This window comes from Lepisosteus oculatus, chromosome 6 (genome assembly GCF_040954835.1).
Source record: "Lepisosteus oculatus isolate fLepOcu1 chromosome 6, fLepOcu1.hap2, whole genome shotgun sequence".
In the NCBI taxonomy this organism is placed as follows: domain Eukaryota; kingdom Metazoa; phylum Chordata; class Actinopteri; order Semionotiformes; family Lepisosteidae; genus Lepisosteus; species Lepisosteus oculatus.
This window is the reverse complement of record NC_090701.1, coordinates 22,954,263-22,970,655: the sequence shown is the minus strand read 5'-3', so window position 1 is coordinate 22,970,655 and position 16,393 is coordinate 22,954,263. Positions and strand designations below refer to the sequence as shown.

The following is a 16,393-nucleotide window of genomic DNA, read 5'->3' as shown; positions in this document are numbered from 1 at the left end:
GTGCAATGCCACAGATTCAGAAATAACAAACAATGGTGCTTTTCACTCCAGGAGGTTAAAAGCTCCAAATTAAAACCATCCAAAAGCTAAACATTTCTTCTGGTCTCCCAGAGACACAGACAGTGGTTAAGCTGTCAAATCTAAACACAGACAAAACAAGACAATGACTTTCTGCCAATGCTGAATCAGCTACTGCTGACTGTTAAAGTATTGTATTTTGTTTGAGATGAATGGGCATCCATGAATAGGTCAAGACAAATTAGAAACAATTAATTCATGAGTCTTACTAATTAAATTGGATTTGTTGAAACATTTGAAAAATACAATAAATAAACTATATAATACAAGAAAAATAAACTAGTCTGAAAAATGTTGAATGTTGACCTCATATTAAGTAGCAAATCAAATTCTAAGAACTAAAATTCCTTTCTCAAAAATACGAGGTAAATGTAGACTGCATTCAAGAGAGGGTTTACTGTTTCCAGTAGATGATTAAAGGTTACATACAGGTAATTCTGCTCAGAGCAGTGGCTTCACAATGATAAAAGTAACTCTAGTAGATTTAAATCTGAGTTAAAGAATTTCATACCTTGCACCTCATAGATATTTGGCTTTACATAAGTTATGGTTTGGTAAAATGAAGAGTGTAGGAAGAGCTACACAGAAACTCAGGAATGTACTTCACCTGCTCCTCCTGATCATTAATAATAACCATGGCAGAAGGCATCTCTTCACAGTGTCTTTTGGCTTCTTCAAAATTAAATCTTTCTGTGGAAAAGTAGTAGCACTTGTCTCCGAAGTTGTTCCACAGTGGAGGGCATCCTGGAAAAAAGAACCTTTTTTAATCAATAAAAAGATTAAGCATCTTCCATGAACATCCCAGATATGTTATCCATGTGGTCTGGTTTATCTTTACAAATTAAGTGATCATAATTTTAAAAGAAAACCTAAAGGTAGCAGTATTCTTTTTTATTTTTTAGTGATGCAGGTTCTGCTTAAATTGGATATTTATTTTTCAAGTTCTTGACATGAAATATTTTTCTGCACTGGCAGTGGCCAATGTGAAACCTATACTGTACATGGTGTAAAAATTGAAGTGCATCTGGCATGGGACGGCGAGTTTTGTTGGAACATGCAAAGTAAAAATAAAATTCATTATGCTGGATGAATTCAGCCCACGGAGACAAAGCCGTAAAAAGAAAGTGGGTTGATTATTGATTAAAAACAGAACAATCAGTGAGAAGCTTTACACTGCATGCATCAGGGATGACTACATGCTTCCCAAATGGTCCCAGTAATATCTGTGTAAGAGACAGACAAGACATACCCTGTGATTTAGCTACAGAAGTGGAGGTCTCGCTGTGCAGTGAAACAGGCTCCACAGGACTCTCGGGTCTGCCAGGAAGTCCTGGAGGTCCAGGGGGACCAGGTGGCCCAACAGGGCCCACTGGCCCTCGAGCCCCTGGTACTCCAGTTGGCCCAACTGGCCCTCGTACCCCTGGTGGCCCCTGTACCCCTTGGGGTCCTGGCAGCCCATCTCTGCCTGGGGGTCCCTGTATGCCTGGGTCACCCTTCGCTCCTGGAGCACCAGCTCGCCCTCCAGAACCCCTGGAGCCTTTAGAACCGGGACTTCCCCGAGAGCCCGGCTGGCCTTTAAACCCTGGGACTCCCGGTGGACCTGGAGAGCCCTTCTCTCCCCGTGGGCCTGGCAGTCCTTGTGCCCCTTTGTCTCCTTTCTCTCCTTTCTGTCCAGGTTGCCCAGCGGAGCCCTGAGGTCCTTTGTCTCCCCGCGGACCCCTAGGACCTGGAGGGCCTGGAATAGACAAGCAGAACTTTCAAGTCCAGCTCAGAGGAAGCAATGCTGATCATTTTAAATGAAAATGTTCTGGGGTGCTGCCATTTTTCGGTGCATTCTTTGCCCACAGTATAGAAGGCATCTGCGAAGTGCAATGTCTTCTAAATTAATATTTTTTTTTTACCTTTAGGTAACTTTAAACTAAAATGCGGGAGAAGGACATCAGCTTGTCTAGATCACTAGGTTGCTCATCCGTGACCTGTCAACAACATGGCTAGGTAGCTGGCTCCAGACTCCTACAACCCTTCTGCAGAAAAGTGCAACCTGCTTTAAAAGAGAGCAAGTAGCTAGCTCTAAGGTGGTTATTACTATTTTACAAGTGCTCACAGTGCTTTTAATAGCCTGTTAATATAGTGTTTATTACAATTCTCATGGATGTCAATACTAAAATGTTATCTCAAAACCTCTTGACAGGCTGAACAGCATGTCCCACCAAATATAAATGTGTGCCAGTAAAATTAGTCCATTTTTTTCTTTTACAAATTCTTTTACACGCAGTGATAAATTTAAGGAGATTCCAAACTGCAGTCTAAAATAATAAATGAAAATCTTATATCGCACTTCTGGGTCAGACAGCTAGAAACCAATCAAGCCCTGCAAATGAGCTAGGAAATTTCATTAGAGTGAGAAGATAGAAACCAAAGTTATTCCATGTTGAAAAGTAGAAAAGATATAGTAAAACCACTGTTTTCGCTGTGGAGCTTTTTTTAGAGAGTTTTTACTGTAGGTATGCATTCTGGCCGTCTTCAGGTCTCTTATACACCTGAAGAAAACGTCATAGTCAAAACATCATTTCTTTCTACCTTTCAATATGGAATAAAAGTTGACTTGTTCCTTTGTAGCTCGCACTCTGACACAACTCCCAACTTGAACCTCTGATTGCATATGTACAGTTAATGATTAAACAAGCTATAGTACAATATTCTAAATCACTACACATCTGATAAAAAAACTAAATCAAATACATTTTGTTATCTTCTCCGCAGGTTAAAGCAGTACTAATGACAAATAAAGCAACATTTTTTTATTTCTGTTTTGAGTTAATCGTTTTATCTAATCTTTACAATAGTAAAACAATATAAAAGAAATAATAATATAGTGAAAATAATTAGACTTATTTTCTCCATTTTACTCTCTTCTGTACATATAGCTTTGCATTGCACGGCATGGGTGACAATTTCACAGCCCAGACTCAAAGCAGTGACATTTTGTCTGCCCTACAGTGATATCTGTAGGACTCAACAGTGCTTCACATCAGTGCTTTAACTCTTAAGACTCGAATATTTACTGTGTTTTTCAGAAACAGAAGAACTGGAACTTCACTAAAACGCTATAAAAAATCACAACTTTAATACTGAGGTGCTCAGAACGTGGGTAAAGAGCAACAGATCTACATGATTCCTAAACTGAACTTGATTAAACTGCCTTTACCTTGAAGGATGGTGAAGTTAGTGATAAGCTGAGAATGCTTGGAGTCCACAAGCTTCATTTCTTCCATAACCATTGATAGATTGTTCACCTCTTTATCCAGACGGGCCCGCAGCTCGTCCTGTTGCGTCCTGAGAGTAGTGGTATCCACACGCACATCTGCCAGTGTACTGTTCAGGTTAAGCAGATAGTCTGAATGCCGGCCAATGGTCTCTGTGCACGTCCGCAAGTCATTAAGGTTGGTGTTAATGGCTCTGAGGAGTTGGGTGGTGATGCTAATGTTGCCGGTGACGCGGTCAATGTCCTGCTCTGTGCTGTCCATACGTAGTTCAAAGGTGTCAAACTTTGATGAAGTCATGTTATCATGGTCTCTCTGGTGGTCCATAAGCTCCCGCAGGCTCTGGTCATGACTTTCAGCCAAGACCGTGGTGTTCTGGATCTGGCTGCTGAGGGCTGCCAGCTGAGAGCCCATGTCCTCCAAGGAATCATTGTTCGCTTTGGCCAAGGCTGAGTTGTTAGTGGCCACAGCCTGCAAATTCTGCACCTTCTCCTTCAGCCACTCGGCATCCGTCTTGGTCTGCCGCACGGTCTGCTGCAGGTTCTGGAAATCGTTCTTGATCTTCTGAATGGCTTGGCTGGTATCATCCACTGACTTCTGCAAAAGACTGACGAGATTCCTCTGCTGTGCCTGTGTGATGTTTAGGCTGTTTATATTCACTACTGTGATGCTCTGATCCCTCACCTGGTTCTGGAGGTCAGTCTGGAGGCGAGAGGTGTCCTCCTGCAGGCTAGAGATGTAGCTGCTGTAAGTAAGCAGCGTGCGGTTGACATTTTTGATCATGTTGGCGTTGCTGTCAAGCAGGCCCTGTAAGGAGCTGTGGCTAGTTTGTATGGACTGTCCAGCATCCTGCAGCTTGTCAAGTGCTACTTTGTTTTTAGTGGCCTTTTCAGCAATGTCACTGAGCTGCTTTTGAAGTGTCTGAAAGTTAGACTTAAAAGCCAGGATCTCACTGCTGGTGTTCTCTGTTTTCTGCCCAGTCTGGTCATCTGAAAAAAAGCAACAAATTGTGAGGATTTTTTATAAATTATTAAACAATAGCAAGGGCAGCACAGTGGTGCAGTGGTGGCACTAACGCCCTGGTTTCAATTCCCGACCTGAGGAGTGGAGTTTGTATGTTCTCCCTGTGTTCACATGGGTTTCCTCCAGGAGCTCCTGTTTCCTCCCATATTCCAAAGACATACTGGTAGGTTAATTGGCTTTTGTGAAAACTGGCCTGGGTGTGAGTATGTGCATGTTTTTATGCCTACATGATCCCCACAATGTACTGGCACCCTGTCCAGGGTATACCCCGCCTTGCATCTGCTGCTTCCCTGTGACCCTGAATTAGACAAAGCAGTTAGAAAATAGTTGGATGGACATAAAATAGCTTTAGAAGAAAATTGCTTGATTATACTGTTATTGTTGTGACCATCTACGAAATCCTGAGCTACAGTCAGCCATCACCTGAACAGTAAAATAAAACGTTTATCAAGTCGTAAATATCATGACATTCGTGTTACAGTACATACAACAGCACTAAATTATGATAAATTACAATCATATTACAATTATGTGATAAAATAATAAAGTGATAAAATGTGATAATTTGCCAATTAATTACAGAACAGATAACTTATACAGCTTCAAAAACAGGAGTAAAAAAATATACTTTTTATTTTAGACATGTAGGTATATTTACTTCACAACGTGAATTTGTGAATTTTCAGAAATAACCACTTTATAAAATTACTCCAAATCTCCTGATTCAGGAAAAAATAAAGGAAAGACTATTATTTCTTAAGGGTTAACATTACAGAAAAGTGAGCACTAAATTACCTATTTTTGAAACTTACCAAGTTTCTTCAAGTCAGTCTCTACAGCTGTGATCTTTCCCCCATAAGACTGCAAGCCCTCTGTGACATTGTCCATCTTCTGGACCACTAGGAAACCCAAACAAAAAAGAGAAGAATCATTGTGTAACACCTGCAAATTGGTCTGTTTACCAATTATGTATTTATTTTACCTGTTTTGTTTTCTGTGTGACCAGTAAATGTTCAAGGTAGGATGATAAGTAGTGTACATTAAGGCTAAGAATGGCTTTTATGGCCTATTGCTATTGCATGAAGAGAGCTCTGTACACTTCAGGGTTAAAGAGTGATGCTTGAAAAGTAGGAAGTGAGTAATTAATCATGCTTTATATAACACAAAATCAAAATGACAAGAGAACATCTTAAATGAAAAATAAATCTTGCTTATATAACCTAATATATAACCTAAAGGTGGCTTTTAAGAAAAACTGATACCATTTCAACCAAATCCAATCCTACAAGACATTCTGCAAACAAAAATCCAAGAATATATAAGTGTATACATACATATTCAGTATCTGAGATATCAAATAAGAAAGCCTACAAATTTGCACAGGGTAGAAAGTCTCTTAGTAAACTAGGTGTCTGCTTTTTCCAATTCAAACCACTAGGCAGCAGTAGTGCTTATTTTTTTCTTCTGGTAGTGAAATGTTTTTACAGCCACCTACAGTATTTGTCTTTGAACATATTTTAACATGAAAAAAATAAAAAGAATTAACATCATTTCAACAAAGAGCAAACTACAGAGCAAATTTCCAGCCCAGGTAAAAATATTTATGAATTTATATTTATGATATTTTTGAAAGAGTCAGAGTGAACTACCAATAAATATGTTTGCATGCGTATGCAGAAACTGAAAACCACCAGCAGATTCCAGATCTCTTTCATTTCTTCTATTGTGAGAAATGTATATTCTCTTTTCCAATACCAAAAATCATAGACTACCTTTGACCCCTCCCTTTCCTTATCACATCATACTTTTACCCTAATAAGCTTTCGCCATCTACCTGTATTTCTAAAAACACCTACAGGATGCCTTTCCAATAACGTGCTCCACTCGGCTCTTCAGTCAAGCTCATGTTCTTTCTTGACTTGGTCACCAAAACAACTCTCTCAGCTGGCCTCTCTACACCAACAATTCACCCTCTTCAGCTCATCCTAAATTGTCATCCTAAAAATCTGCATTGCTTCACCCTTCCAATACCTGTTGTTCTGACTCTTCACTGCAGATTTCTACTCAAAACTCTTTTTACATTAATTGACATCCATTGCCACTGCTCCGTTCATTGTTCTGCCTGTGCTCTGTGCCATCACAGACAGGTCCTCACCCTCTTCACATCACCATGTCCCTGGCATTTCTAGAATCACCAAGACTTAAGCATCTCTGAACACCTCCTGATGCTTCTACAAGATTCTACGTTTAGATTGTATGATATATGATTGTATCAGTTCTGGATTGATCTTTTTAAGTTAATGTAGACTGTTGTTTTCAAACCTTTTCTTTTATTATTAATAATTCTATAACTTTTTCATTATAAGAAACCATTGTATGGTTCCTGCACCCATCATACCATTCTGTGAACTTTTACACTGCTAATATGTTTTGACTTTTTTGCATGTAAATTGCCCATGTCTTTTCTATTATGTAATTTATTGAACTTACTACTAGCTGAAAATCTACAAATTACATTCTGCTTCATTCTACCTTCCTTTCTGTGTATTTATCTTGTCTTATCTATCTATTTCTTGTTTTCTATTAGGTTATTTCTATAAAGGACAGTAAATCCTCAAAAGAAAGGTATATAGAGAGAACAACAATGATTTGTGGTTTCTGATCTCTGAGAAGCTACCAAAATTACAAAATTACAGTATGCAACAGCAGCAGCCTTTCCTGTATATGAGATTCATTCCATATGTGCCTGCATGTTTTATTCTACCTGATATTTTAAGTCATTCGTCATTTCCCTTTGAAGTACAACTTACACAAAGCTGCCCAGCCTTTTAGCTCTTCTGAGCAAAATACAAGTGTTGAATTCAAAATATAATTTCAGTTTTTTTTTTTTCGGCGAGAAGCAATACAGGCAACATGATCTCATTGTTTGACAGAGACATCGCCACTGGTTCTGCTGCTCTGTAGTTGCCAGGTCACTATTGTTGCACAATAAAACAGAGCATTTTAAAGTGGATGCCATAGATCCTGTTGCCTTACTTTCTGTCATCTTTTGTTTGATAACAGAAAACCTCTCTGGCCTCATGGCTCAATATTTCTTTGCTTGAATCACAAACTTTAACTCCTTGGTAAAGTAGACACCCACTGCTCTGGAGGTCTCCTGTAACTGGACAACCGACAAGGTTCAGGCAGAAAACTTGCGTGTGAGGAATGCCAAATTACTTCATGTGCCCCATCAAAACACATGATGTTTGTCTTCTGACATGGGGTCTGACTGCATATTTTAATTACCTGCAACCATTTGCCATCCAAATAATGACTTAATCTGCCAGTGGTTTATTTAGTTTAACCTCTTTTTGTCAGCAACTTATTAATGATTAATTTCAGGTAGGAATCTATTCACCCTCCAGATGTATGATTATGACTAAAATTACAATTGAGGATTAAAATTTAAAACGACTATCTAGTATTAACTTCTGCCCAAATCCTGGAGTTTACCTGTATGAATCAAGACGTTCCTATTTGCAAACTGCTGGTAACTCCTATTGTCGCATAGCAAATGTAGCATTATTCAAGATAATCCCTGCTTTAAAGTGCCCAAAGAACCCTTGACACTGACCAGACAGTGCTCATATCATCATGGGAATCTCTTTCAAACCTCAGTTACTTTGCCACTTGCTCTTAAGGATCACTACACGGAAGAAAAGCAGATGGCTTGGTGATACAGGCCTTGGAGGGACAACGTGTGTGGTCTTCAACTCTGAGTGTGATGCCAGGCTCCCATGGTGAGTTGGGTTGGTTAACAGCACACAGTTCCAGAACTGTGAGGTATGAAAAAAAGACTAGAGAATCTATATTTTGTTGAAAGATAAATGTCTTTTTTTTCCTAAAGTTTTTTTTTTTAAGTGTGGCTTTGTGCTTCTTTCAGTCTCTGGAAAATCCTTGCGTTTAAGCATTTGATGCCTAAAGATATCTCTTCGAAATAGAAATGAAGAAAATAAATATATTACCTCTCCTCCAAATAAAATAATATTGACTTTTGGATTTGTTATTTTGGATTTTCTATTTATTTGAATATTTCATGTTACATTTCAGATGCGGCAGTTCAATTTCAAATGATTTTTATATACAGTACGGTAATGTGTCTATTTGTCCCTAATGAATTAAAAAATGTAAACAATCAGTCACCCACTGACATGCTTGGCTCTCTGTTTGAGCTAGCGCAGCACCAGACTGAAATGTACTGTATGCTTCAATATTTCAAAAGTCAGCTTTGCCAAGTTGAAATTTATCTAATGCCTCAAAAGGTCATACTTGGTAAGCTGAAGCTGAATGGAACGAAATGCAACTACAAACATAACATGTGGATTTGTCATTGTTTCAGGCAAAATAAAAGTTCTGCATTAAATTAGATTACTTACTGTTAAAATTATACAATATGGGTGGCACAGTGGTGCAGTGATTAGCACTGCTACAGTACCTCACAGAACTGAGCCCTAGATTCAATTCCCAGGGTGTTATCTACATGGAGTTTGCATGTCCTCCACAAGTTTGTGTGGGTTTTCTCCGGATGCTCCATTCTCCTCCCGCAGTCCAAAGACATGCTGGCTGGTTAATTGGCTTCTGTAAATTTAGCTCTAGTGTGTACATGTGTGTCTGGTATAGGCTCTGGGCCACTGTGTCCCTGAACTGGATAAGTGGAAAATGAAATTGATGCAATGATGATGATTATGCAATATACTACCAATACTTCAATAACAATATTGGGTATAAATCTGGCACTCTTTTAATGTGAGGGATATGTCATAAGAGTCAAAAATGAATGGCACAGATTAAAAAAAACTACTCTAAATACTTTGAGTCTTAAAATACAGTAGATTAAAAAAGAAAGGTCATACAAGAACTCAGAAAGGAGAACCATATGGACCAAATAAGCACCTTGTTTTTCATAATCAATTCATTCTTGAATATTAAAAACTAGTGATGAAAAAACAAAGTTTATGATTAAGAAAATGTTTACCTGGAAATAAGATAAATTCTTTAAGACAAGAGCCATTTTGAAGTTGAAGCTATTTTAAACAGTTGAAGCCGTTTTATAGGGAACTTTCAAAATTGGCTGGATGAAATTCTCAGTTCAATAACACACTAACAGCTGGATGTGTAACATGATGTTTTTAGACATTCTTTCTGATGATCATCAACTCTATCATCACACCACTTTTTTCTTTCCCTGAAGACATCTGCTTTCTGTTTTTCTTTTGTTGTTGTTATTTTGTTTTATCTAGCTGACCAGATAAAGAGGCCTCTATGACATGTAAACCATTAGAAAAAATTCAAGGCATCCAATTGTTTATTAGTCTCAGTGGAGATTTACAAAGATAGAAAGACAAAACATAGGAAGGGCTAACCCTTTCTTTACAAATGAGTACTAACTGCCAAACTTTTAACCCAAAAGTTTACTCATGCAAATCTGAATTCAAACAAAACCCTTTCCATTGTGTAACATGGCACAAATACATAAAGAAGGATAATGGTTAAAAAGGATTGCAAACAGAAACAATATACAAAGCCGAACAGAATTCTGTTAATGAATAACTGTCCAAAATAAGGAAAATGATTTCTATGATCTCTAGATTTCAACTAGAGAAAAATTATCGCAAGCATCCATCTGGACAGTGCTATCTCAGAGAGGTAGCAATATTCCGCTGTGTTATTCCATTTCTTAGCTTCAAAACATATAGAAAAAAATTGAGTTTTTTAGCCTTCAGACAACACTGAGCGCAGGATAAGAGTTTAGAATCAATCAGATTAGCAAGGTGAGCTTTTTGACTCCTTTCGTCCATTTCTAAATTAATCACTTCTGGATTTTCACACGGTGACAGTACACATTATTGCTTCCTGAGTGTTTAAAACAGGTTTTATTTGATACAAGCAGATTTAATTGCATTTAGAACCTTGCAAGGGACGGGCACAATGACAAAAAATAAATATTAAAAATAAACAATTTTATGACTGTGTTCTATTCTGCCACCCTGATATACAGTAGTTGCTACTGTCAAAGGAAGAAGACTACGGTGGTATGGCCATGTAATGAGAAGAGATCAAGACCTAATAAAACATAGTAGAAGAGAATACTGAGGGAAAGAGGCCACGAGGAAGTCCTTTACTAAGATGGCTTGATTCAGTGAAAAAAGGTGCTGGCAAGGCCGAAATTGATGAAGATGCCTGGAGAGAGAGGACATGGTGGAGGAGGCTAGTGGGCGAGGCAATGGATCGGCTTTCGTTCGAGAAGCCACCTCAGTAAGTGGCCACTCTTTAAGCATATCTTTTAGACCTGTCTTTGCAAGATCTGCCCATTAAAATCAGCTATCTGCAATATGTCAGTTGTTTTGTGGAAACCATTTTTCATTACGACTTTAATTGTTGAAAACTCCATCCTAATTCGAAGGCAATCACATCTTACAGTACAGATAAAAAGTTTTATAAACATCAACATCAAATTCTAATATAAAATATCCTCTCCTGCAGTGTGAATGCTAACAAATCCCTCAGGTATGTTGGCTGGTATAGCGGCCTGCTCTTTAACCACACTGCTCTGAGGTTTCCATTCACCAGACTGTGGTCATACGTTCCACTGTGTGCAAAGACATTTCCAAATATAATTTAGCATAAGAGCCCATTATCCTCAGCCGTGAAGCCGTTTCCCCAGTGTTGTGCGACCCATGAGTCACCGCAGTGATGGGCAGGCAAGCTCATAGCCAGCTGCGCTCCAGCTGAAAATCACGAGTAGCATTAATTTTGATTCCCCGCACAGCTTTCATACCTTTATTTATTTTCACTTGGCCCATGTTTATACTCCATAATGGAGCAGTTCTGTGCAGTGTGCCGTATGGCTGGAAATGAAAGCTGGGTGTTGGAGCTTGGACACTGAACTGAGCCTTTTTGGTTTCCCCCCTCCCTTTGTCAGTTGCACATTCTTATACAGTGCATTACCCTGCACTAGCAGCAAACTGGTAGGGGGTTTCTTTTGTCACGCCAGTTTTATCGTTTGGAAAGTTAAGAAAGTTAATTGCACTTTCCAGAGGAAAAAAAAAAACATTTTTTTGGGAAAAAGGCTTGCAGAGTCACAGTTCCATAAATTGTGGATCAAATTGAGCTGCAAGACATGAAACAGTGTTTATGCATTTTGTTGAAGAAGACTAAATATTTTAAGACATAGTTGACTGGTGGTTATGCGATTTGCCGATTTCAAAGTTGACATTTGATTGGAAAGAAAATCTAACAAGTATGCCACAGCTGCATTAACTGAACAGCGTCATACAAATGTTGTATAAATTAATTTCTCCAATAAATGTGTAAGCGAAAGACCACTATTTGTGCTTAGCCTATATGATATGTAACCTCGTTTACTACGAGGGGTATTTCTGACTGCTTTTAATTTAATTTTGTACTATGTTTTGACGAGTTGAACTGGAGAATCTATTTTTTTTCTTGTTTTTTTTGAATGCCTTTAATTTGCTTTGCTTCCTATCCCAAAAACAAAACTTTCCATAAACCCCCCAAAAATATTTTCATAACATTCAAAGTATTTCTTTCAAGTAAGATTGAATTTTTATTAACATATGGCGTGTCTGGAAAGCTTCTGTAAAAAGGAAGTTTTTTACATAATTTATTACATTAATATTCACTGGATTCTGTGAACACATGGTCACTATTTAATTCTTGGCTTTGGCTAATTAAACTAATATTATTACAGATCTGTGAATGATTTAATTTAGGGTTGAATATGATACGAACACATTCCATAATTTGTCTCACGGATGTATTGAGAGAGCAGCTTGGAAATCTTTGGAGACAGACGTAAATATTAAACTACTGTATGTAAGGTGATCACAGAGACTGATCTCGCCAACCTACTGACCTTAACCCCAGTTCAATGTACAGTGCCTTCAAAAAAATACTGGGATACCAAATTCAAAATCGTAATTGTAAGCAATTTGTTTTTATGATCATTAGAACAATATGAATAAAAAGTACAATATAATATGCTGCAATAGCAATAATTGCATGAAGTCTATGACCCTTTAAGCAGACCAGACTCTTGTGCGACTATTTAAGATGCTTTGCAGCGGACACTTTGAGAACTTGCTTATTCTGGATTTTGGATAATCTGGATTCTAAATGTTCTAGAATTTCTAGAATTGTCTTGACTTATCTTCATACTTTTTAGCAAATTATGAAGCTTCTGGTGGAGATAAAGTACTGTATAGTATCTTGCCCCACACACAGTAAGGAGGATGGCTGGGGAAGCAAAGAAATATCCAAAGGCCACAGTTAGAAAACTACAGAATTTGGTTCCATCTTGGGGTCACTACAGTATGTCTCCAAATCTACCATTAGACAAAACCTCCATGCCAATGGGCTATTTGGAAGGGCTGTCAGAAAAAAACAATCAGAAACGTAAGTGCTTGTAGTTTGCTAAATGGCACTGGAACTTGGAACCGGGAAAATAGAGCTGTTTGGCCACACACACCAGCAATGGGTTTGTCTTCAAAAGAAGGATGATCATGCAGAAAAGGATGCTACTGTTAAATATGGTGGTGAATCTTTGATGTTATGCAGTTGTTTTGCTTCCACTGGTCCTGGGGGATTATAATAATGAGCTCCACCGGGCACCATGTGCCTGTACACACATCAAAATCCACAAATAATAATTAACTGGCCACAAAATCAACATTTTGCAATGACCATCTCAGTCTCCAGACTTGAACCTAATTGAAAACCTGTGGTTTGAATTGCAGAGAGAAGTCCATGATTGATCAAGGGTCTGGAAAAATTCTGTACGGAGGAATGGCATCCCAGGAAACATCCCTCCCAATGTGTTCTCCATTCTTGTAAAGCATCATAGAAAAAGTCTCAGTGTTGTTATCCTTGCAAGAGGAGAGTGCACTAAATAATGAAAACAGGGATGCCAAAATCTTAATTACTTTTTTTAAAATACATTTACATTTTAATTTTGGTTGATTACAATGATTAATAGAGGTAAATATATTCCATATGATAGTGAATTACAAAATAACTCATTACCTGCCTTTTGTGTTTATTTTTATCAAGGGAGCCAATAACTGTGGAGGTGACTGTGTATATACTATAAATGCTATATATAAAACAGTACATATATGGAATTTATATTGGGAATGGAAAGCTACTTTAAATGATGCTCACAGTGTAGATAACAATGACCGCATTACTCCATGTGCTGATAGCTATGCCTTCGTGCTGAGTCTGTGGTAATTTGGTTATTCTAATGCAGAAACATTCTGTCTAAATTCTGGCCACTCTCAAAATGGAAAACAACAATGTAGCAATTTGTAAAACCTCATGACATGCTATACAACTCCAAAATACTTGCAAGAACCTGGTATTCATTATTTCCATAATTGAACATGACACATTATGAAAAGATTAAAATGGAAAAGTAGTAATAGGAAAATGGAAGAAAAGAAAAGAAGGTTTTATATGGATGTTTTTGTTCATTATGGACTTGCTTCAGTGTGAACAGTAAAAAGTGGATAATTCTTACCTTTATATCCCAGAATAGCTACAGCAATAGTCAACAATGCACATAAGACATATAAAAGAACAATGGCTGCTTTGAGTGCCCAGTCATTTTTGCATTTGGTACATTGCGTACCCTCCTGAATTCCTGCAACAGAAGAAACACACAAGCGTCAGCTTCTCAAGATCTGCTTTTGTTTTGTCTGAGAAATCATCACATTTTTGTGGTGGTGATGGCACACCTAAAGATCTTAAAGCTGCTTGAAAATGTATGACAGTATTTACATCTGTTCCCTTGTTTGCATAACCTGTGTAATCTCTGCATGTTTTTTTCTCAGTTTGGAGCTCAGTGTGATCAGCTGTACAGTTTATATTTGCATCTATATTAAATATATGAAAAAAATGTATTTACAGTATACAGTATAGTAACATACTGACCTCTACTGCAAATCAATTGGATATTCAACCCTTATCCTGACCATAGCCTGAACAACAACCCATACTCTAAATCTAGGATGAGGGGCATATAATAATATTTTATAACTGCTTATACAATTATTAATAACATGTTAATAGATTGTTTACAGACATTTATTAGCTAATTCCTATACTAAATCATTACCACTTATTGTCCATTTTTAAATTACTTAATTAGTTAATGGATGCAAATAAAATTATTGGTACCTTTTAATTGGAAGAAGGTTAGTTACTTATTGCAATTGTGTGAAACTGGTACTCAGTTTTTCTCTAGTACACAGTGTCCTTCCTCAGTAGATAGTAATGTCCGAGAGCTTTACTTATGTCTTTCTTATTATACACCACATAAAAAACCTCAATCATGCTTTAGAGATTTAGAAATCATTTAAACAATAAAGAGATCAACCCATTCATAAACCCTGACTGAATGCCTTCATCATCCTGTTCTCTGGCCAATAATTCTCTAGAGTCATTTTCATCTTGTGATGGTATTAACATAAAAATGAAGCACATAAATCCTACCACACACATGTGCATAGAACAGTTCTTTGAACTGAAATTAATTTCAGTACATCCCGTCTCCATGAATTTCCTTGTTTTCTAAGGCCTCAGCAACCACATCAGGCTAACTGAATTAACCTTTCATTTACGTTTATATCATTGATACACGCTTCCCTCTATCTGTGAAAATGGAAGATACAATTTCAGTATCATTCAGGGTTTAATGGAAGTTCTTTCTCAAAACCTCTTTTGAGAGCACATCCCTTGTACAAGGTGAAGTTATAGTGGGGAATGAAGCATATTATTCTTTCTTGTTTTCTTAGCCAGAGGAAACTTGTTAATGATTTTCTAGCTGCAGCCTGTAATGGTCCCAGTGCATGTTTACACAGCCAATTAAAACTGTAAAAGCTATTAATCTTCTAAATGGAAACAGAAAAAATGTCTAAAAAGCTAAAAAGAATATATCAATTTATATATCTGAGTCATCTCTTGTAAATATACAAAGTACATTTCAGCCTATACCAATACTGTCAAATTTGATTAAATACAAATTATATAAATCAATAATGATCAAATGGTACACTGTTAAATGTCAAGCAGTCTGAATGTCAGCAAAACCTGCAAAGAAAATCTAAAAATTGATAACTGATTGAGCACTGATTTGTGTATTCAGCTCACAAAGTCAATTAATTGAAGCGCCTCGGACAGCAAGTCTTTTTTGGATAGTTCAACACAGTGGCATGGTGTAATTTTTACCAAATTTCAAATTAACTGTCTAAATTTCTGTGGCTGAACTGCTTTAGAGTCCTTTGTAAAATAAAGCACAAAAGTCTGAAGTGCTTTTCAATCACATCAATGACGCTAACAACAGTTGATACTGTATATGCAGGAAAAAAAGACATAGGACATTGTTGTAACAATGCTTCTCTGTTCCCTTGACAGGAATATTTAACTTATATTCTTAAATGAATAAAATGACAGTATATCTCAAACCAATAACTTATCTTCCAACTGCTAGAACAGCATGACTCTGCTTTTTAGAAAATTACGTATGGTATCCATGAAAGAACAGGCTCTGAAAGCATCTTCATCTACATTACTTAAGTTGCATGAAAGTTGCATTAGTTGGGATAATACTGTAACTAAACTGATTTATTTTTCAATTTTCTAGTAACCAAAGCAGTGTTGTGCATATAAAATTCAAAGGGACCCATCAGCAACTCATTTAAAATATGCTGATTCAAACTATTCATATCAACTATTCCTGCAGATTTAATTCACTTTTCATTTGACTTGAACAAAGATTAAATCAGACCCTAAACCAGGGTACAAGGAGTAAGCATTTCAAACATGCAGTTGCAAAGATCCCTATATCCTACAAAGAAACCCAGACAGCTAGAGCTGGGATAGTTTCCTCGTTTTTCTTTCCCTTCTAATTTTATCAGGCTGTAATAAGGATCAGATGCCGCAGGTCAGGCTCAAATGAAAGGCTTCAG

General features: G+C 37.4%; 1 protein-coding gene across 1 annotated transcript in view; it reads right to left on the bottom strand.

Moving 5' to 3' along the window:
• colec12 (collectin sub-family member 12) overlaps positions 1–16,393 on the bottom strand; it is a 131,912-nt gene that overhangs the window by 56,813 nt on the left and 58,706 nt on the right. The window contains exons 3-7 of the mRNA XM_015354420.2: positions 13,946–14,067; positions 5,177–5,273; positions 3,287–4,330; positions 1,328–1,813; positions 686–822 (exon numbers count right to left, since the gene is read on the bottom strand). Of these exons, the coding sequence (XP_015209906.2) occupies positions 686–822; positions 1,328–1,813; positions 3,287–4,330; positions 5,177–5,273; positions 13,946–14,067 (1,886 nt within the window). The remainder of the gene's footprint in view (positions 1–685; positions 823–1,327; positions 1,814–3,286; positions 4,331–5,176; positions 5,274–13,945; positions 14,068–16,393) is intronic.